Source organism: Pezoporus occidentalis, unplaced genomic scaffold, assembly GCF_034315485.1.
Source record: "Pezoporus occidentalis ecotype Australia unplaced genomic scaffold, CSIRO_AGI_Poc_V1 ctg22, whole genome shotgun sequence".
In the NCBI taxonomy this organism is placed as follows: domain Eukaryota; kingdom Metazoa; phylum Chordata; class Aves; order Psittaciformes; family Psittacidae; genus Pezoporus; species Pezoporus occidentalis.
In genome coordinates this window covers 1573263-1590633 of record NW_026914072.1, presented here as the reverse complement: position 1 = coordinate 1590633, position 17371 = coordinate 1573263, and the positions used below count along the sequence as shown (strand labels likewise).

General features: G+C 43.3%; 2 protein-coding genes across 2 annotated transcripts in view; both read right to left on the bottom strand.

Moving 5' to 3' along the window:
* The window catches only part of PARVA (parvin alpha), a 60445-nt gene extending 58676 nt beyond the window's left edge, over nucleotides 1-1769 (bottom strand). Inside the window, exon 1 of the mRNA XM_062620171.1 lies at nucleotides 1471-1769. Within this exon, the coding sequence (XP_062476155.1) occupies nucleotides 1471-1606 (136 nt within the window). The 5' untranslated portion in view covers nucleotides 1607-1769. The remainder of the gene's footprint in view (nucleotides 1-1470) is intronic.
* Nucleotides 1770-6643: 4874 nt separating this feature from the next.
* The window catches only part of MICAL2 (microtubule associated monooxygenase, calponin and LIM domain containing 2), a 119672-nt gene continuing 108944 nt past the window's right edge, over nucleotides 6644-17371 (bottom strand). The window contains exons 34-36 of the mRNA XM_062620114.1: nucleotides 12145-12244; nucleotides 10860-10933; nucleotides 6644-9956 (exon numbers count right to left, since the gene is read on the bottom strand). Of these exons, the coding sequence (XP_062476098.1) occupies nucleotides 9772-9956; nucleotides 10860-10933; nucleotides 12145-12244 (359 nt within the window). The 3' untranslated portion in view covers nucleotides 6644-9771. The remainder of the gene's footprint in view (nucleotides 9957-10859; nucleotides 10934-12144; nucleotides 12245-17371) is intronic.

Below are 17371 nucleotides of genomic sequence, written 5' to 3'. Positions count from 1 at the left end.
ATTAAATATTTGTGAATACACCTATCATATAGTCACCACAGACAACCATTGCCCTTTCAATGCTGCTAATATTCATGAGTACCCTAACAGAATAATATAACAAAGTGAGAAAGCAGTTTAGTTTGCCATTATTTACTATTTCATCAACTTCTGGCCCATCTGCAATGACCAGGAAAAGCCAAATAATGTGGGCACAATGGTGTAACATGTATTTTAATTGAAAAGCAAGACCATGCATCTCAGAAAGATGATGTGACAGTTACAGAATGAGGGCTGTACTCGCCAAAGTCAGATCATCCTTGTCCACAGCGCTGGTACTACTCTGAAATACTGTGCCTGGTTTCATTACCCATGTATAAATATATGAAAAGCAAGAGTCTGCCAAGCATAAACCCCTTCTTCACACTTGCAAGCAATGAACACTTTGAAGTGACTATTACTTTGGCTCTCTTTGCATCATATTTAAATTAACATCAGCTGGGAAATGATGGGTGAGTGAGGTTAAATTCCAATTCTCTGCCTCATGGGATTTTAAATAGGCAAATTCCATGCAGAGTGGATATTAATTCACATGCATGGACAAAGAAACACACTGTTGTATGTGCTTAGTGTTCTCCAAAGGTCCACTGACATGAGGCAGAAGTCTTTTGCTTAGTACAAGAATAACTATGTTTTAAGCCTGAGGATCGATTCCTGTTACAAACATTACATCAGTCTTGTGCATCACACTAGTTTCTCAGAGCAGTGTTTACTGACCATACTGTAGGCCAATACAAAGCAACACATTATGAGTCAAAGAAGATCTGAGCATCAAGATTTGGGGGCTTTGCACCACAATTTAGAAGACAAGTGCTCCAGACCGGCTGCTAGGCGCGGCCGAGGACAAACCGCGGGCTCTCCCCAGCTCCGCGGCGCTGCGAGGCACTGGGGCCCGCAGGCCTGACGAGACCGCAGGCCGCCGAAGCGCTTCAGCCTCGGCGGTGAACCACCACCCTTCTCCAGCCCATCCTGTCCCAGCCGCGTCGGGCAGTACGAACTCAGCACTGACTCCACACGGGGGACACCGCTCACCCGCCCCACCGCTTCCCGGCCCGCAGTGCCGCGGGCCCGCCTCGGCCGCAGCGCACAGCCCGCCCCGGCGCGGGGGGCTCAGCAGCGGCAGCGGAAGCTGTGGCGAGGGTGGTCGGGCGAGGGGTCTCCCGCATTTCCCCGCCGTGACGTGCTGGCACCGCGGAGCGACACCGGGGAGCAGCGCCGCGGCCCCCGCCCGCAGCCGGCGAAGCCGCAGGGAAACGACGCGCTCCTCCCTCGCCGCTCGCCTGCCCACCCCGCTTCACGCGTCCTTCCCCAGTCAGCCCCTTCCTCCCGCTCCCCAGAGCCTTTTCCCTCTCCCCCTGTCTCCTCCCTCCCCCCCCCCCCCCCCCCATTTTAAGGTAACTCCCAGGAAACGTGCAAACCTGTAATTTTTACCTTCTTTGGCTTTTTTCCTCCTCGCCAGCGTGCCTCCGAGCTTGCCGAGAAAGGAGTCATCTTTCTTTCTGGACTGGGGAGATTTAGGGGTGGGGGACTTGGGGGAAGAAGGGGACTTCTGAGGGGAGGTTGCCATGATGGCCCAGCCGGTGCTCGGGGATGGAAGAGACGGGTCCGAGGCCCCGATGCCGTGGGAGGCTGCTCCCGGCTTTGAACGGAAGCGGAATTATTTCAAGCATTTGAGGCAGCTCCTGCTCCGCTCTCCCGACTCTCCCGCTCCTTCCCTCCCTCCCTCCTCCCGCCCTCCCGGCGTCCGCCGGGGACGGCCCGCTCCCCTCATCACGGCTCCCTCCGCCGGCCCCCTCCTCAGCCCGCCGCCCGGTCAAATCCCCCGTCTCCCCTCAGCCCAACGGCCTCCCCCTCCTCAGCCCAATGGGCGCCCCTACCTGCCCCCCTCAGGCGACTCAACCGTGGGCCGAGGACCTCGCTTCGCTTGCCCGGAAGGGCCGCAGCCTCAGGGTGCTATGAAGGCCACACTCACCTCCCAGCTGAGGGACACGCAGCTTTTTGTGGGCCTGCTGTACCGTACACTGAGCGTCGGGGCAATGCCTCATCCCATGGTCCATCCACCCTTACCGGCTTGCCCTGGAGCCAGGCACTAACTCATGCTGGTTAGTCAAATGCACCAATGTATGTGACCACACACATGACAATGCTAGTTAACAGGAATGCCAAAAGTTTAAACACGGGTATAGAAGGGCCGGACCAGGGCTCAGACAGCTCAAGTCATCCACTACTACCGTAAGTGAAGGCACTGGAAGGATGGAAGCTGCTGGCACATGTTGAAGCTTACTACATACATTTCAGTCTTGAGCCAAAGAAGCTCTTCTGCCTGAAGGTGTTGGCTGTATCTGTGGTCATAGGCGGTGGGCATCGTTGCATCCACTTCTACAAAAGAAACCAGCTGTTGTAATCAGACCAGTATAAAAGCCAGTGGTAAAGAAAGGTGCCTAGCATGATAGATTGCCTATACCAATGCTGCTTTGATTTGCAGATGAGTAGCTTAGGAGAGAAGTATGTTTAAGATATAGATAATTTGCTGTGACTGGTTCAGGAGGCGTGCAGGACTGGAACAGCATTAATGTCATCTGGATACACTACTTTAACTTACCACTTAATCACTTGATTAACAATTCAGGCAAAAAGCCACACACACTTCATGCAAATATCTAGCTATCCATTAGGCATAATAAGTGAAATGAAATTACCATGAGGATATTTCTAAATCGGCTAATAATTGTTGTGTTTTTACAAGCTGGTAACATTGGTTAGCTGATGAGGGGTAGAATTCAATGCGTATTTGTTGTATGCAGTTAGAATATGCCCTGGAGAAAAATGTTATTCGTCCATACTGCCATCAGTTAAAAGCAGGAATGAGCCCAAGCCTTTAGCACAATCTCTCCTTTACTTAGGTTTGCTCTCTGGCTCCTAGCGCCAATTGTGTCTCAGAGCTGTTTGTCTACAGAACAGTCCAAATTTCACACATTATTCTCTTTTTACAGAAGTGCTACTCACACAGCATATGGATTAGGAGATGAACTGTTTTGGAACATTTTTAAGAACGTAATAAAATATTATTTCAAAAGAAGGAGAAATAAACACATCAAGCCCTTTTTTTGCATGTGTGTGAATCTGTGGCATTTACAAACAGAGCAATGACCCCACTAAATCTCCATTTGGATCCAAATGACAATACACAGATGTCAATATAGGATTTTGTGGGCGCAGCAGAAGAGACAGCATTTTGGCAAGTACGCTTGCCTTTGTACCAGTATGGTTGTGTTTAAGACAGGAAGAACAAGCCACATATCTCACAAACAGTAATGGATGCTGGGTTGTACATTACGGGAAAGTCAGGAGTCATCATGCATTTACTGAGACTCACACGAAACAGCCAAAAAGACCCAGAATCTTTCTTTCCTATTTCACTAAATTCAGCATGTGTAAATAAATAACAAATGTGATATAACTTATTTAATAGCCTCATGAGTTAGGGTGTTTCACATCACAAGGAGAAAGTAATTTTTAAATTAAAGTGTTTAAAATCAACTTTGTCAGATCTGGATATGCAAATACTGTGTGTTTTACGTAATAATGATAAAGTAACAGACACTTAAATTTACCGATGGGTTTTTTTATGTTTGGGTTTTTTCAGAATTTTTTTTGCAGTTCTTTGGGTATAACATTATTGTAGTGTTTTTCACTTAGGATGTTCTTTTCAAGGATAGTTACAACATTTTTTCCTCCCATCTTTAAATCTAGAACTACATGTGCTACACCTTTTTCTTTTGATCTGGGAACATATATAGACCTATGACCTTTAAATTAGTATTGCATTCAGTGCAAAAGGGCTCATAGATATGCACAATTTCTATCTTATGGCACATACAGGAATGTTTTTTGCCCTGCTTTATATTTTATAATTGAACACTTTCCTGATGATGCTCTGTGATTCCACACACAGGACGCAGTAGTCAGCAGGCTGCTGTTCAGGCTGGCCTCACTGCATCTGGCATATAGAAGTCTGGAGCAGACCATGAGAGCTCTCACTGTGCTCCCTGTCAGTGCCTTGTTCTTACAGATGAGCCAAGCAGTAGTTCAAATTAATTGTATCCTGATCACTTTTGCCAGGCTATAAAAAGAAGACTAAATCCACATCTTATTCACCTGCATATCTCTCTATGCACACCTGGTTTTTATTTCTTGTAATACAGGACTCAGAATGATCACAAACTGTTCAAATTAGAAAGAAGAGGCAGGGTATATATACTAACCATAGGCTAGGCTAGTAAGAAAGTGCAATGCAGAAGCCATGCTGATTAAGGCTGAACAAGAAATTATTCATTTTCCTTAGAGTTTTCTCCTAACCTTTTTCCTAGGTGTACCTCTGCTGTAGCTTTTAACCACTTGGTCATTTAAAGAATGGCAGCAGTATTTTCAAAAATGCTCTATGGACCTACTGCTGTTGCTGTGGTCGATACAGAAACACTCTTCACTGGGCTCAGGAAGAAGAGAACTAGACCAAAGTATACTCTTTTTATTTTTCTAAGTGTTTGCAGTCAGCCTTTTACTGACCTGCCAATTCTGTGTGGTTAACTGCTGAATGTGTTTCCCCCAGGCACCTTGCATAATAGTTAACAGGACATTAAAGGAGCCCACTTAGAAAAGAAAGCATTTACATACAGGTTGCTTTGAGGATGTTTCTTGCTTGGGATTTTCCTGAGAGTGCCCCAAAATACCTGGAGATAAGAGCTCTGGCAGGACCTAGTGCTCCTGCAATTGTCCATGAGCAAGACATGCCAGGCACCTGCTCCCTCAGGTGAGGCAAGGCTGTGGCCAGTGCTGGCACCCCAGGAGGCTGGGAAGTGTGAGCTACCTCCAGTCCTGTCCTGAAGGACAGTGATTTTGAATTTCACTAGGAAGGCATGCTCCTCTTCACATGGCTGAAAGACAAAAGGTATTGAATCTCTGTGACTATATGCAGTATGTTATTTGGGAAGTTTCAAGGGAAAGCAAGTGGGGTTTTCACTTGCAACCTGCAAGTTTGTACATCAATTTTTACATGAACATATATATTAGCAAGCACTCTGCTGGGACACAGGGCCACCGGGTCTCTTTTTGTAGTTCTTTAGAACAAACATAGGAAAACATAATTTAGTCCTAAATATTAGGCAAAGACATTTAGGTGAACACAGCTTACCCACCTTACTTATCACAAAGTATTTGTCAAGATCTAGCTCCATGAGATGTGGCAGCCATGAAAACTGCAGGCATAGTATTTGCACACTAACATGGCAAACCCATCATGCCCACCTATGCAAAAACTGTACGGTCCATGCAAAACCCATCAGCGACAGCTTTAGATCTTAACAGTAGGAAAGTCTTAAAAGACATACAGAATCTCCAATCTGCCAAGTCACATCCTGTTACTGGAAAGAGACTGCTAAACTAAAGCAAACTTCTTAGTTGAAATCAGATATGCATTTGGCTAAAAAGTAGTTTCAGAGCACAAGATTTCAAAAGTTTGTTGCCTGTGCCCAGAGAAACCTGACCAAATACCCTAAAAATCACTGAGGCATTCCTTTACCTTGGGAGCAGATAGAGTGATCGTGAGTCAAAATAATGGCTTACAGATTTTTTTTCCTGGACTTCTTGTCCGATTGATTTTTAGACCTATGATCTTTTGAAGGGGGGGGGGGATAGGAAGGGAGCCTTGGTAAATTCCTGTGGTGGCATTTCTACCCACATCCTACTCCAGGGCCATTCAAGTTCTCCAGCTGTTGATCAGCTGGTTGAGAAATCAACATGGCTGCAAGGTTTTGAACATGGGTTAAAGTTCTACATATTACTTCTAATGAACCCAGAAGGCAGGTAATTCCTGTGCAGTCCTAAAACTTATGTGTGGTATTATCAGATGAGTCACCACCACATCTGCCTCTGGGACACACAAGATGGAAGCAAAAGGACAAGACAGTAGAAGAGAAACCTCCGTTTAAATACACTGAAAGTTACTTCGAACTCTGAAGAGAAGCAGCCGTCCATCTGTCTTCTGAATATGAAAATGAGGGCAAATTCAGAGTCACTGAGCAGGGGACAGTGGTACAGGCACTAACATAAGCCCCAATTCTTGCTTATCCAGTTCCCTCCTCTCAAGCAGCACATTGTTTTGCTGGTAGAAAGCAAGAAAATGAGGTGACCTGACAGAGGTAAAGTCAGCGGAAGATACAAACTGGCAGTTAAGGTTTTGATCACCAACTCTTAGTGATCCACACAATGACACTTCCTTCAGGTCTTCAAGGAGCTGTTTTAATTTGCATGTCACGCCTAAGGAAATTAAGTTGTGAATCCCTGCGTAAGAATGTGTGGAAGTTGTTGACCTTATGGAGTTTGTAACCTCTTGTGCTAAAGGTGGAGTTGAATGCTGTCTACCTTCAGGGTGTCATTATTCCTAAACTATAACATGAATCTGTGAATTGCAAGATGGTATGATCTACTTACCAGTATAGGGATTAAGAATCTGATATTATTTCTTACCTATGGATCTTTCCTAGACACACACTATTACATTGTAGGTATTGGTGGAGAAAAATTGCTATGGAAATGATTCAGGGACTTCAGAGAGTGAGATAATTTTATTTTTTTCAAATAGAAAATTGTTCACATCTAGTCCATTTACACATACTCAATACATTCCAGCACATCACATTATACCAAAAAATGACAGCTCTAAGGACTTAAAAATGAACAAATCTATTACAGGGTAACAAGTCAATTTACAGAAAAGATTGAGCAGCAAGAAGACTCATAACCAAACCAATGTTTAAATACATTTCTAATACAAGCCAACCATATTAAATTGACCTGTGAACAGTGCACATAGCTTCTCTTTTTTAACCTGCTTCTCTACTCTTATAGCATATGAAGACCTGCTTTAAAGGACTTAAGAGCTTATTGTTTTTTTTAAATCACTTGAATGGTTTATTTCTGGATCTAATCTTGTGAAGTACTTCCTATCAGGCAGGTAACAGTTGCCTGACAGGTTTATTCCACCAAAGAGTGGACACAGAGTTTTGGGTGACACGTGTTATGACTCCATGGCATCCAGAAAATAATCTTTTTAGCAAAGAATATACTTGAGGTCCACAAAATGCTGATGGCCCTCAGCTTCTGTTGACTCTAATACTCCCAAGAACTCAAATCTTTGGAGCTAAAAGGAAAGCATTTTTTTGTATTTGGTCTTATAGCCAAACAAGTATCTGCTGTAAACTGAAATCTCAGGGCTTAAATACAATGCAAAGCAACCTGAACCTTACTGATTGCAGCATGTGTACCTCCCTGGAGTGAGCAGGCTGGACTTTGGTAGAGGAGAGCAATCATGTTTCTCTAATTATTCCCTTCCTCTTCCTCTTTTCATGGCAGCAGCACTAAGGTGAATGGAATTTTTAGTTTGTAAAAGCAAGGTGAAGAAAACCAATCTTTGACTAATATAGCTGGAGGTTTCTGCTGAATTCCCCTTCCATGCAAAGCATCAAGAAGTTTGCTTGCTTTTTTTCTTTTACTAAATACCTTGAAAGCATTATGGCTCTCCATCTTCTACAGTGAACTGACAATGTTCCAGACAGTCTTGTTCTACATGATGACATGAGGCTTCTGGGAACAGTGATAAAATCCATAAATTTTCTCCACAAAACTGGAAATACAAGCAGACCTCAACAGAGAAAATTAAAATACTTATTACTGCTCTGCCTGCTCCTACTTTGTGTCAATCTTAAGTAATAGAGTTAATTTAAAAATCAATTGCTGCAATCCATCTCAATAAAAACGTAACCTGAAGATCAGGTATGCTTAGCTTATGAATGACAGAGGAAAAAAAAAAGTCTGATGGTAATTTTGGAACACATTTAAGGATTCTGCTTTGTCTTCCCACTGTGCTGAAAGACAAATTTTACTATTAAAGCCCTACATGGTATGCTTTAAGGGTATCCCTTCAAGTTATGGTAACTGAGAGCATATTTTTAAAATCTTAATTCATATTTTTTTACTAATTATTTACCAAATCGATAAAGCTATCTACTCTACAATGCACACCATTACCTATACATAGCTGTTAGAAATACACATCTATGTATCAAAACCAGAGACAACATCCAAACTGTAAAATGTAACCAGACACTCTTATCCTCTTTAAACAGTCTAATAAATAAATATAAATACATAAATATTGAGGAACAGTCATATATTCCTTGCACTAATAGAGGTATATTATTTTTCTGTGGTCAATAGTAAAATCTTGCTTGTATCTTTAGAAAGGGTAAATTTCTTACAATACAGCAAAAACTTAAGATAATTCATAAATTGTTGTGACAGGATCCAGTGTGTCTGTTACTCTACAAATACTTACCAAGAGGTTTTTTAGCTTAAAGCTTTTGTAACAGGAATGCTTCTAGCTTTGCCTGTACCCTGGGCAACTGCTGCGAATAAGTACCATTCATGAAAGAATGAGAATATCAGATCTTCTCTGTGCATGAGGTAAAGTGATATTCAAAAAGAAAGTCTAAGTTTCTCCTTGTTTTTTCCACTTTGAAAATCTAGTGCATCATACATACAGTTGGACCTACTACCAATCTTAAATTGCAGAATTATCTCAGATTTAATAAAGTACTTGAATTACACAGAATACTAAAGAGAACCTGCACATACGCTTTGCCAATATCTACAAATACATATACAGAGAAGACAGGAGATATTTCCTTTAAGCAAAAAATATGCGTGTGTTCTTAAGCAGCAAGATAAATGTAGTGTAAATATACCCACAATATTTTCTGTCAGATGTTGACATTAAAAAAAATCAACACTTGTTTTTGCAATCCTTTTGAGGAATTATTCTCAGGGAGATTTTTAACTCATCACACCCTATGATACTACGTGCAATGTATTTTATCAAGCCATTGTAAAGCCTACCCTACAAATACTAATTGGGTTTGGATTATTAGTTTTAAACTATCATTTAGCATATTTTAAAGACCTTAATCTGTGACATACAAAAGCTTTTTTGAGCATTTAACAGTTTTAAGGGTAGTAACCCCTTTGATAATCCCTTACCATTCTACAAAATGTAGGGATTTAATATTGCTTTAACTTGTTCAAAAATACACAGTGCACTAAAACTTGCAAATACCTGGAAAATTAATTTCTGATACTGCATTTACAGTAGTTTTAATGAGTGCTTATATGTAGTTATTAATCAAATGACACTTCCTCCACCAGAAATACAAACTAACCTTGTTTTTATATGATGCTTGCTTTCTGACCTTTCAATAGTTCACCATGGCTTGGCTGTGCCAAAATATTAACAAAACCACATACAGATTCAGATAAACACATGGAAAGTAATGTTGTCTCAAAAATACGAAATTATGTCACCATGTTTCTCAGAAACTCTATTCTCAGCATTAAAATAAAATTCCAAGAAAACAACAGAGCTCTGATTTCCCTTTCACAGACTCTGATGCCCATCAGAGAGGTAAATTCAGTCCTATTCTGTATTCCAGTGATCCTTTAAGCTGATAGTGAAATGACTCACTCTGGTATGTGCAAAAGAACTGCTTAAGCACTTTTGATAAGAAAGCAACATGTTTCCCAAATAAACTGATTTTCAATTTGAATTTCTCCATTTTTCATAATACTGTATCTCCATGATTATGAATATTGCTGAAATCATGTTTATTTGCATGTGGCTGTTTAAATCCTGCTCTGCTGATAGCCTCTAGATAATATAATGCTTTCAAAGTGCTGGTCTTCTGCTTTTTCTTTCACTCTCTGCTCCTCTAAGGTAGACACAAGTTTGTCCCTTTCTTCAACCACTTTCATCATCTCAGTAAAAATTTCAACCTCCTCATTCAGATCCATTTCGTCTTTAAGGCTGTCTGAAAGATCACAAAACAAGAGGTCAAAATCCAGATAACACACTTGTTACACTTTACATTTTAACTGTTGGCATGCAGCTTGAATTAATATTATAGTCAATGAGAAATGAAGTCAATAGCAGTTAATGGTTTTTATGTTACAGTCCAGGGAAAATTTCTCCAGCATTTGGGACATTTAAGGTTGACCATTAAGGCTCCTAAAGGCTAGGGTAGGTCTTTTAGCAAAGCTTTGTCTGGAATGCATAGGAAGAGCACAACTTATTTACAAAAACTGGAGTTTAATTTATAAGATAAAAAGCCCAACCATGAAATGTAGTACCTGTAAGAAAATGAAAAGTGTTTTTCAGAAAATGCATTGAAAACTGCCATGGCTTATAAACTGCATGCTTTGAACATGACAGGCTATTTTTGGGTATTCAAGTGCTATTTAACTCCCCTTCTTCCTGCCCGTGTTCTCTTTTCTAATATCAAATGAAAGGGCAAGCCTAAACTGTAACCCAAAGTATCTGAAAGCAATTCCAAAATACTGTGGTAACCAGTAATGCTACAGCTGGCACAAAACCAGATAACCTCTTTCGTGTTTAAGTGGTTGAAACAATTACTTTCCACTGCTTCCCATCATTGCATGCTAGCTGGATGTTGCTGCCTGCACACACAATTAGTGCAATTACATGTGCGAGTGCTTCTGATCCAGTTCAGTGTAAAACTGGGCAGGTTAGCTTAGCTGTCTTCACTAGAAGTCAGTTGAGAAGACCTCTCATGTTGCATTTTTCTGGCTGAACTGCCCTTGCAGAAGAGAAGTGGAGGAAGAGCCTTAGCAACTCTGGTCCTCTGGAAGCAAACAGGTGTGTACGGGCATGGCCTCTCACTGTGGCCTGGAACATATACTTCCCTTTGACTTACCATCAATGGCCATCTTCTCTCTCAGTTTTTGTTCCAACCTGCTTTGGTGGTCTTCCAATTCTAGCTCTTGGGCTCTAGGTACAACAAAAAGTACATTAAAAGAGCTTTTTTCCAATAAAGACATAAACGTTAATATTCAACCAAGAGATTCTGTGTTCTGTTTTCCAGTGTTTTCTCCTCTTGGGCAATCAAGGCTAAAAAGTTTGCCCATGCCTACATTGCCACAGCAATGCCAGATGTACCACTACCACCTTTTGCATTATATATCAGATTAAGCTCTCTCATACACTGCAACACTTCATGCTTTAGCCAGCTGTGCTTTGTTGGTGGCACCCACAACGTAATTCTGGACAGGACTGAATGATCCCCCCGACATGAAGGGCCCTGGCAGGCTCTCTGCACAGGAATGGGTCCTGAGGGAAGGGAATTAACACATGTGAACGCATCCAGACAACATTTTGTGTTCTGCAGTGACAAAAGCAGCCTGCTTTTGCTTTTGTAACTGCTTTTCCAGACGGTGTGAGCAGGAAGCATTACTACTGCAACACACAATGACAATTGAACAGGAAAGAAGAGGTTTGGCCCCGACAGCATCAGCTGGGGAGAAATTGGGGTGCAGCTGGAACTAATGGTTGGTCTGCATTACTGCCCACAGCACTGGGTGCTGAGTGATATGGAAATGATAAATGGCAACAAGCAGCCTGCACTGATGTGAAATCCAGGGGTGAGTAATAACTCTCATCGCCTTCCCACATGGTCCAGAAATCCTGGAGAAAATAGCTGAGAGTCACCTCCGCTTATCTGTTGAGCACGTTTCCAAGGAGGTGAGGTGAGGCAACAGAGCTACAGCCTATATTGTTTCCATCAACTACAGTGGCATCTGAGGCAGTTTTTATTTGCTTGGGGCATCTGCTTGCTTCATTGCTGTAGTGAATTCCTAGATCTTTTCCCCTATGTCCAATGAAACCTGAGATAAATTTGTCAGACTGCTTTTCTTTCACAGAAGAAAGTTCATTAGACGCACATTATGTAAATGCAGAGCGTCTACATGCTATATTGTTTCAAAGCATGTTATAGGATTGAAATGAATGAACCCCTGTGAGAGGGAAAGACAAGGAAGGCTCAACTAAAAATCTGTGTTCAAAACAGATTGTAGCTACTCTGGGTACATTTATTCCACAACAGTCTCAAACTGCAGCACACAACAGGGTGTTCAGGTGTATTTTCAGTACACTCTTCCTCTCTCCCCTCCCCATCTTTAGTACTAATGTTTGTCCTCACTTACATAATCAGGAGCTCAGACTCATAACGCATTAATTTATTCTTCTCCAGGACCAGCTCAAACCATTCATGTAGCATCTGAGTTTCATCCTTTGTGCCTGAATCTGTTTAAAATAAAAGGCTTAAGTGTGCATTACCAGCTTTCTTTCCAACGCACTCACCACTTAAGTTCATGTTAAATAGTCCTCATTAGTAAGCCTACGTGAGTTCAAATGTAGATTTTTTTTGCTGTGTGTAACTTACATCAGTAAAGTCTGGGTATAACAGGTATAACATTCTTGTCTACCTTTGCTTGAATGATGTAGTTTATTGCATATGTTGTAGTTAAAGATGCATTAGACTTAAAACCACTTCTGTTCAGGCAGTTAAGATTTTCCTTTCAAGACTTTCTTTTATTAATGGGCACTTTTTCTTTTTCTTACTTCTGCCTTTGACAACATAATTCCTCTGCTGATACTGGACTCCAGCAGCTGAACTATATGTATAAATACTTATATATATATATAATAATCCCATTAATGCAACCGGACTTCAGGATGTACATCCTGGCAAGTATCAACTTAGTCCCTGTTTCCAGTGAGTGGGCATCAGACACACAATCAAATCCACAAGTTTCTGATCATTTTCCAGCTGGCCTCTAAATCTGCATCTGCTTTGAATGACAGGAAAGGCTGTGGGACAGGGTAACTCTTCTATTACTGCATGGTTTTGTAACACTTTGGGCCAGTGCATCGCTGTTAGGCACTATACAGACGTGAAACATGAGATGGTGTCGTGGTTGAAGCCCAGCCGGTAACTCAGAACCATGCAGCTGCTCACTCATTGCCCTCCTTCTACCTTCCCCTGCTCCCAGAGGGATGGGGAGGAGAATTGAAAGAATATAACTCCCGTGGGTTGAGATAAGAACAGTCCAGTAACTAAGGTATAACACAAACCACTACTGCTGCCACCAATAATAATAATGATAAGGAAAATAACAAGGGAAGAGAATACAACCGCTCACCACCTTCTGATCAATACCCAGCCCAACCCGAACAGTGATCTGGGGCTTCCGGGTAACTGCCCCGTTTATTTACTGGGTATGACGTGCTGTGGTATGGAATATCTCTTTGGCTAGTTTGGATCAGAGATTCACCCTCTCCTTCAGCAGTTTCTGCAACTTGTCGTCCAGGACTCCATACAGCTGCCTTCCATCTCCGATGCTTTCCCACAATACGGCAGGACCCATCAGTAAACAAGGCATACTGCTTTTCACTTTCTGACAGTTTATTATATGATGGGGCCTCTACAGCACGCATCACCTCCTCCTCTAATGACATTCCGAAATCTTTGCCCTCTGGCCAGTCCATGATGACTTCTAGAATGCCTGGACGACTGAGATTTCCTATTCGAGTTCGTTGTGTTATTAGTGCAGCCCATTTACTCCATGTAGCATCAGTTGCATGATGTGTAGAGGAGACCCTGCCTTTGAACATCCAGCCCAGCACGGGCAACCGGGGTGCCAGGAGGAGCTGTGCTTCAGTGCCAATCACTTCCGAAGCAGCTCGAACCCCTTCATAGGCTGCCAGTATCTCTTTCTCAGTTGGGGTATAGCTGGCCTCAGATCCTTTGTATCCCCGACTCCAAAAGCCGAGGGGTCGACCTCGAGTCTCCCCTGGAGCTTTCTGCCAGAGGCTCCAGGTAGGACCGTTCTCCCCAGCTGCAGTGTACAGCACATTTTTTACATCTGGCCCGGTCCGGACTGGTCCAAGGGCTACTGCATGAACTATCTCGCATTTAATTTGCTCAAAGGCTTGTTGCTGCTCAAGGCCCCATTTAAAATCATTCTTCTTCTGGGTCACATGATAGAGAGGGCTTACAATCGAACTGTAATTTGGGATGTGCATTCTCCAGAACCCCACAGCACCCAAGGAAGCTTGCGTTTCTTTCTTATTAGTTGGTGGAGACATTGCTGTTATCTTGTTGATCACATCTGTGGGGATCTGTCTATGTCCATCTTGCCATTTTATTCCCCAAAATTGAATCTCCTGTGCTAGTCCATTGACCTTACTCCGTTTTATGGCAAAACCGGCTTTCAGCAGGATTTGGATTATTTTCCTCCCTTTCTCAAAGACTTCTTCCGCTGTATCGCCCCACACAATAATGTCATCAATGTATTGCAGGTGTTCTGGAGCTTGCCCCTGTTCCAGTGCAGTCTGGATCAGTCCACGGCAAATGGTAGGGCTGTGTTTCCACCCCTGGGGCAGTCGGTTCCAAGTGCACTGGACACCCCTCCAAGTAAAAGCAAACTGTGGCCTGCACTCTGCTGCCAAAGGAATTGAGAAAAATGCATTGGCAATATCAATCGTGGCATACCACTTGGCTGCCTTTGACTCTAGTTCATACTGAAGTTCTAGCATGTCCGGTACGGCAGCACTCAATGGTGGTGTGACTTCATTCAGGCCACGATAGTCTACTATTAGTCTCCACTCTCTGTTAGACTTTTGCACTGGCCATATGGGGCTACTGAAGGGTGAGCAGGTCCTGCTGATCACTCCTTGCTGATCACCTTATGCATGGGAATCAGGGAGTCTCGGTTGGTGCAATATTGCCACCCATGCACTGTTGTGTTCACGATTGGCACTTGTTGTTCTTTGACCTTTGGCAACCCCACAACAGAAGGATCCTCTGAGAGACCAGGCAAGGTGGACAGCTGCTTAATTTCCTCTGTCTCCAAAGCAGCAACACCAAAAGCCTATCAGTACCCTTTTGGGTCTTTGAAGTACCCTCTCCTGCTCCTGAGGTCGTCTATGCCAAGGATGCATGGATCCTCTGGACCAGTCACATTAGGGTGCTTTTGCCACTCCTTCCCAGTCAGGCTGATTTCAGCCTTCAGTACAGTCAACTCTTGGGGTCCTCCTGTCACTCCAGAAATATAAATGGGTTCCACCCCTTGATAGCTTGATGGCATCAGGGTACACTGTGCACCAGTATCTACTAGAGCCTTACACTCCTGTGGGACTGATGTGCCAGGCCATCTGATCCACACAGTCCAGTAAATCCAATTGTTCCCTACCTCCACCTGGCTGGAGGCAGGGCCCCTCGAATAGCGATCACAATATTGGTCACTTACATCTTGTAGACAGGGATTAGGATTCTTTGTCACAGGATCTGGAGTAAAATCAACTCTTCCACTCCATCTGGGAACCTGCTCACCAGAGACTGAAGCTGCAGCTTTCATGGGATGATCATCCTTGACCTTTGCTCTCCTCTTCAATTCACGCACGCATACCTCTGCAGCTGAGGTAGGTTTTCCATCCCACTTTCTCATGTCTTCTCCGTGATCCTGCAGGTAAAACCATAGGGTGGCCTGTGGCCTGTACCTCCTATATCTTCTCTCTCGAGCAGTAGGGCACCTTTTGTTTATAGCTGAGACAGGGGCTGGTACACATAAGGAACTGGACAGATCAAATAGATCACCTCTCAATTGTTTTAACTCCTGGGACGGTTTTTCCACAGCTGAAATGTCGGAAGGGGTGAGATTGTCTTCGAACTCTTGGAGTTGATGAATCAGTTCATCCACTGTCGGTGGTGCTACATCATACCAGGTTATTGATGCCAATGAATGTGCATATAATGGTGGTGCACTCCATGTAAATTTCTGCCACATGGGTCATGTACATTCAACTTCATTTGGATCTATGGATGTATTCCCAGCATCCAGCCTACAATAGATCATCTCTAGAATGGCTGATTTCCTCAGAGATTGGATGCCTTTCTCTATCATGATCCAGTTGGCCGAACGACTCATAACATCATCCTTGTAGAGAAACCTTACCTTCACAGCTGCCAAGAGCCACCTCCAGAGGCTGAGGGACTGTTTCTCTCTTGCAATTGCTTTGTCAATTCCCCCTTCCCTAGCAAGTGATCCCAGCCGCTTGGCTTCCCCACCTTCTAGTTCATGACCATCGGCCCCATTGTCCCAGCATCGGAGCAACCAGGTGATGATGTGCTCCCCTGGATGATGGGTGAAATCTTTTTGCATATTCCGTATCTCAGTTGAGATCTGGGGTCGAGAAGTCACTTCTTCCTCTTCCTCTGATTCACATAATGACTTTTGTTCAGATGCTGTCCCATGAAATAAGTGCACTGGTTCTTTATCTTCACTGTATGGGTTGCTCTTTGTGCCTCTTGTTTGCTTTTCCCCTTGTGTACAGGGGCAACTGATATTGGCATGAATTGGACCTTTGGTTTAGCTGCAGTGACTATCACTGTGGTTGGAGTGGCTGCAGTATCTGTTGTTGGGGTTGGTGCAGCCGCTATGCTTGGGGGTTGAGTAGCACCAGCAGCTGCATTGTTGGAGTCTGCTGTACTTGTCGCTGGGGTTAGTGTAGTTGCTGTACTTGGAGTAGCTGCATTGTCTGTTGCAGTCAGAGTTTGAGTAGCTGCTGTACTTGTCAGTAGGGTTGGTGTAGCTGTTGTACTTGGAGTTGCAGTAGCTGCATTGTCTGTTGCTTTGCAACAGATGATACAGAAACATCTTTTTCCCTTTGAAGATGTTGGATAGTGTTGAACAGGGCTCTGTAAGCGTAGGCTACATACATGAGCACGTTGCCATGATTTGTCCCTCTCTGGTACATCCAGAATGACCACACACCTTATTTAAGTGTTTTACTAATTCTTCTGGATTTTGCAGTTGTTCGATAGTGAAATTCCAAAATACTGGAGGGGCCCACTGACCTAGATACTTGCCCATACTATCCCACACACCCTGCCACTCATGGCTGTCCAGCCTCAGGGAAAATCTCTTGGTCCTCCTGTATCTTCATCTAACCCTAGACAAGACCCAAACCCGATTCTGCTTAACTTTCAAGATCAGATTAAATGGTCATGGGTAAAACACACTCTGTGCGGGTGCCAACATGGTGATCCCCATCACAATCAGCAGGCAGGTCTCAAGGGTACTCTAAGGCCATTCAAAACTATCAGAACTCTCAAATGATGCTCTAAATAGTCCGGTGGGGGAGCTGGGATGTAAAGAAATGTCTCCTTCATAGGTTGACCACCCAAGGGGGGAAAAAAAGATGTGTAATTGCTAAACACTTCCATTATATACCTCCCGAAGTATAGAGGTGGTAACCACACTGGGAACGCAAGCCAGACCAGTTTTATGATCAATGATTCTGTTGTATTACAAACCATTACCATAAAGTACAGTGAAACAAGAGCCTTAACCCAGGCTCCCCAGCCAA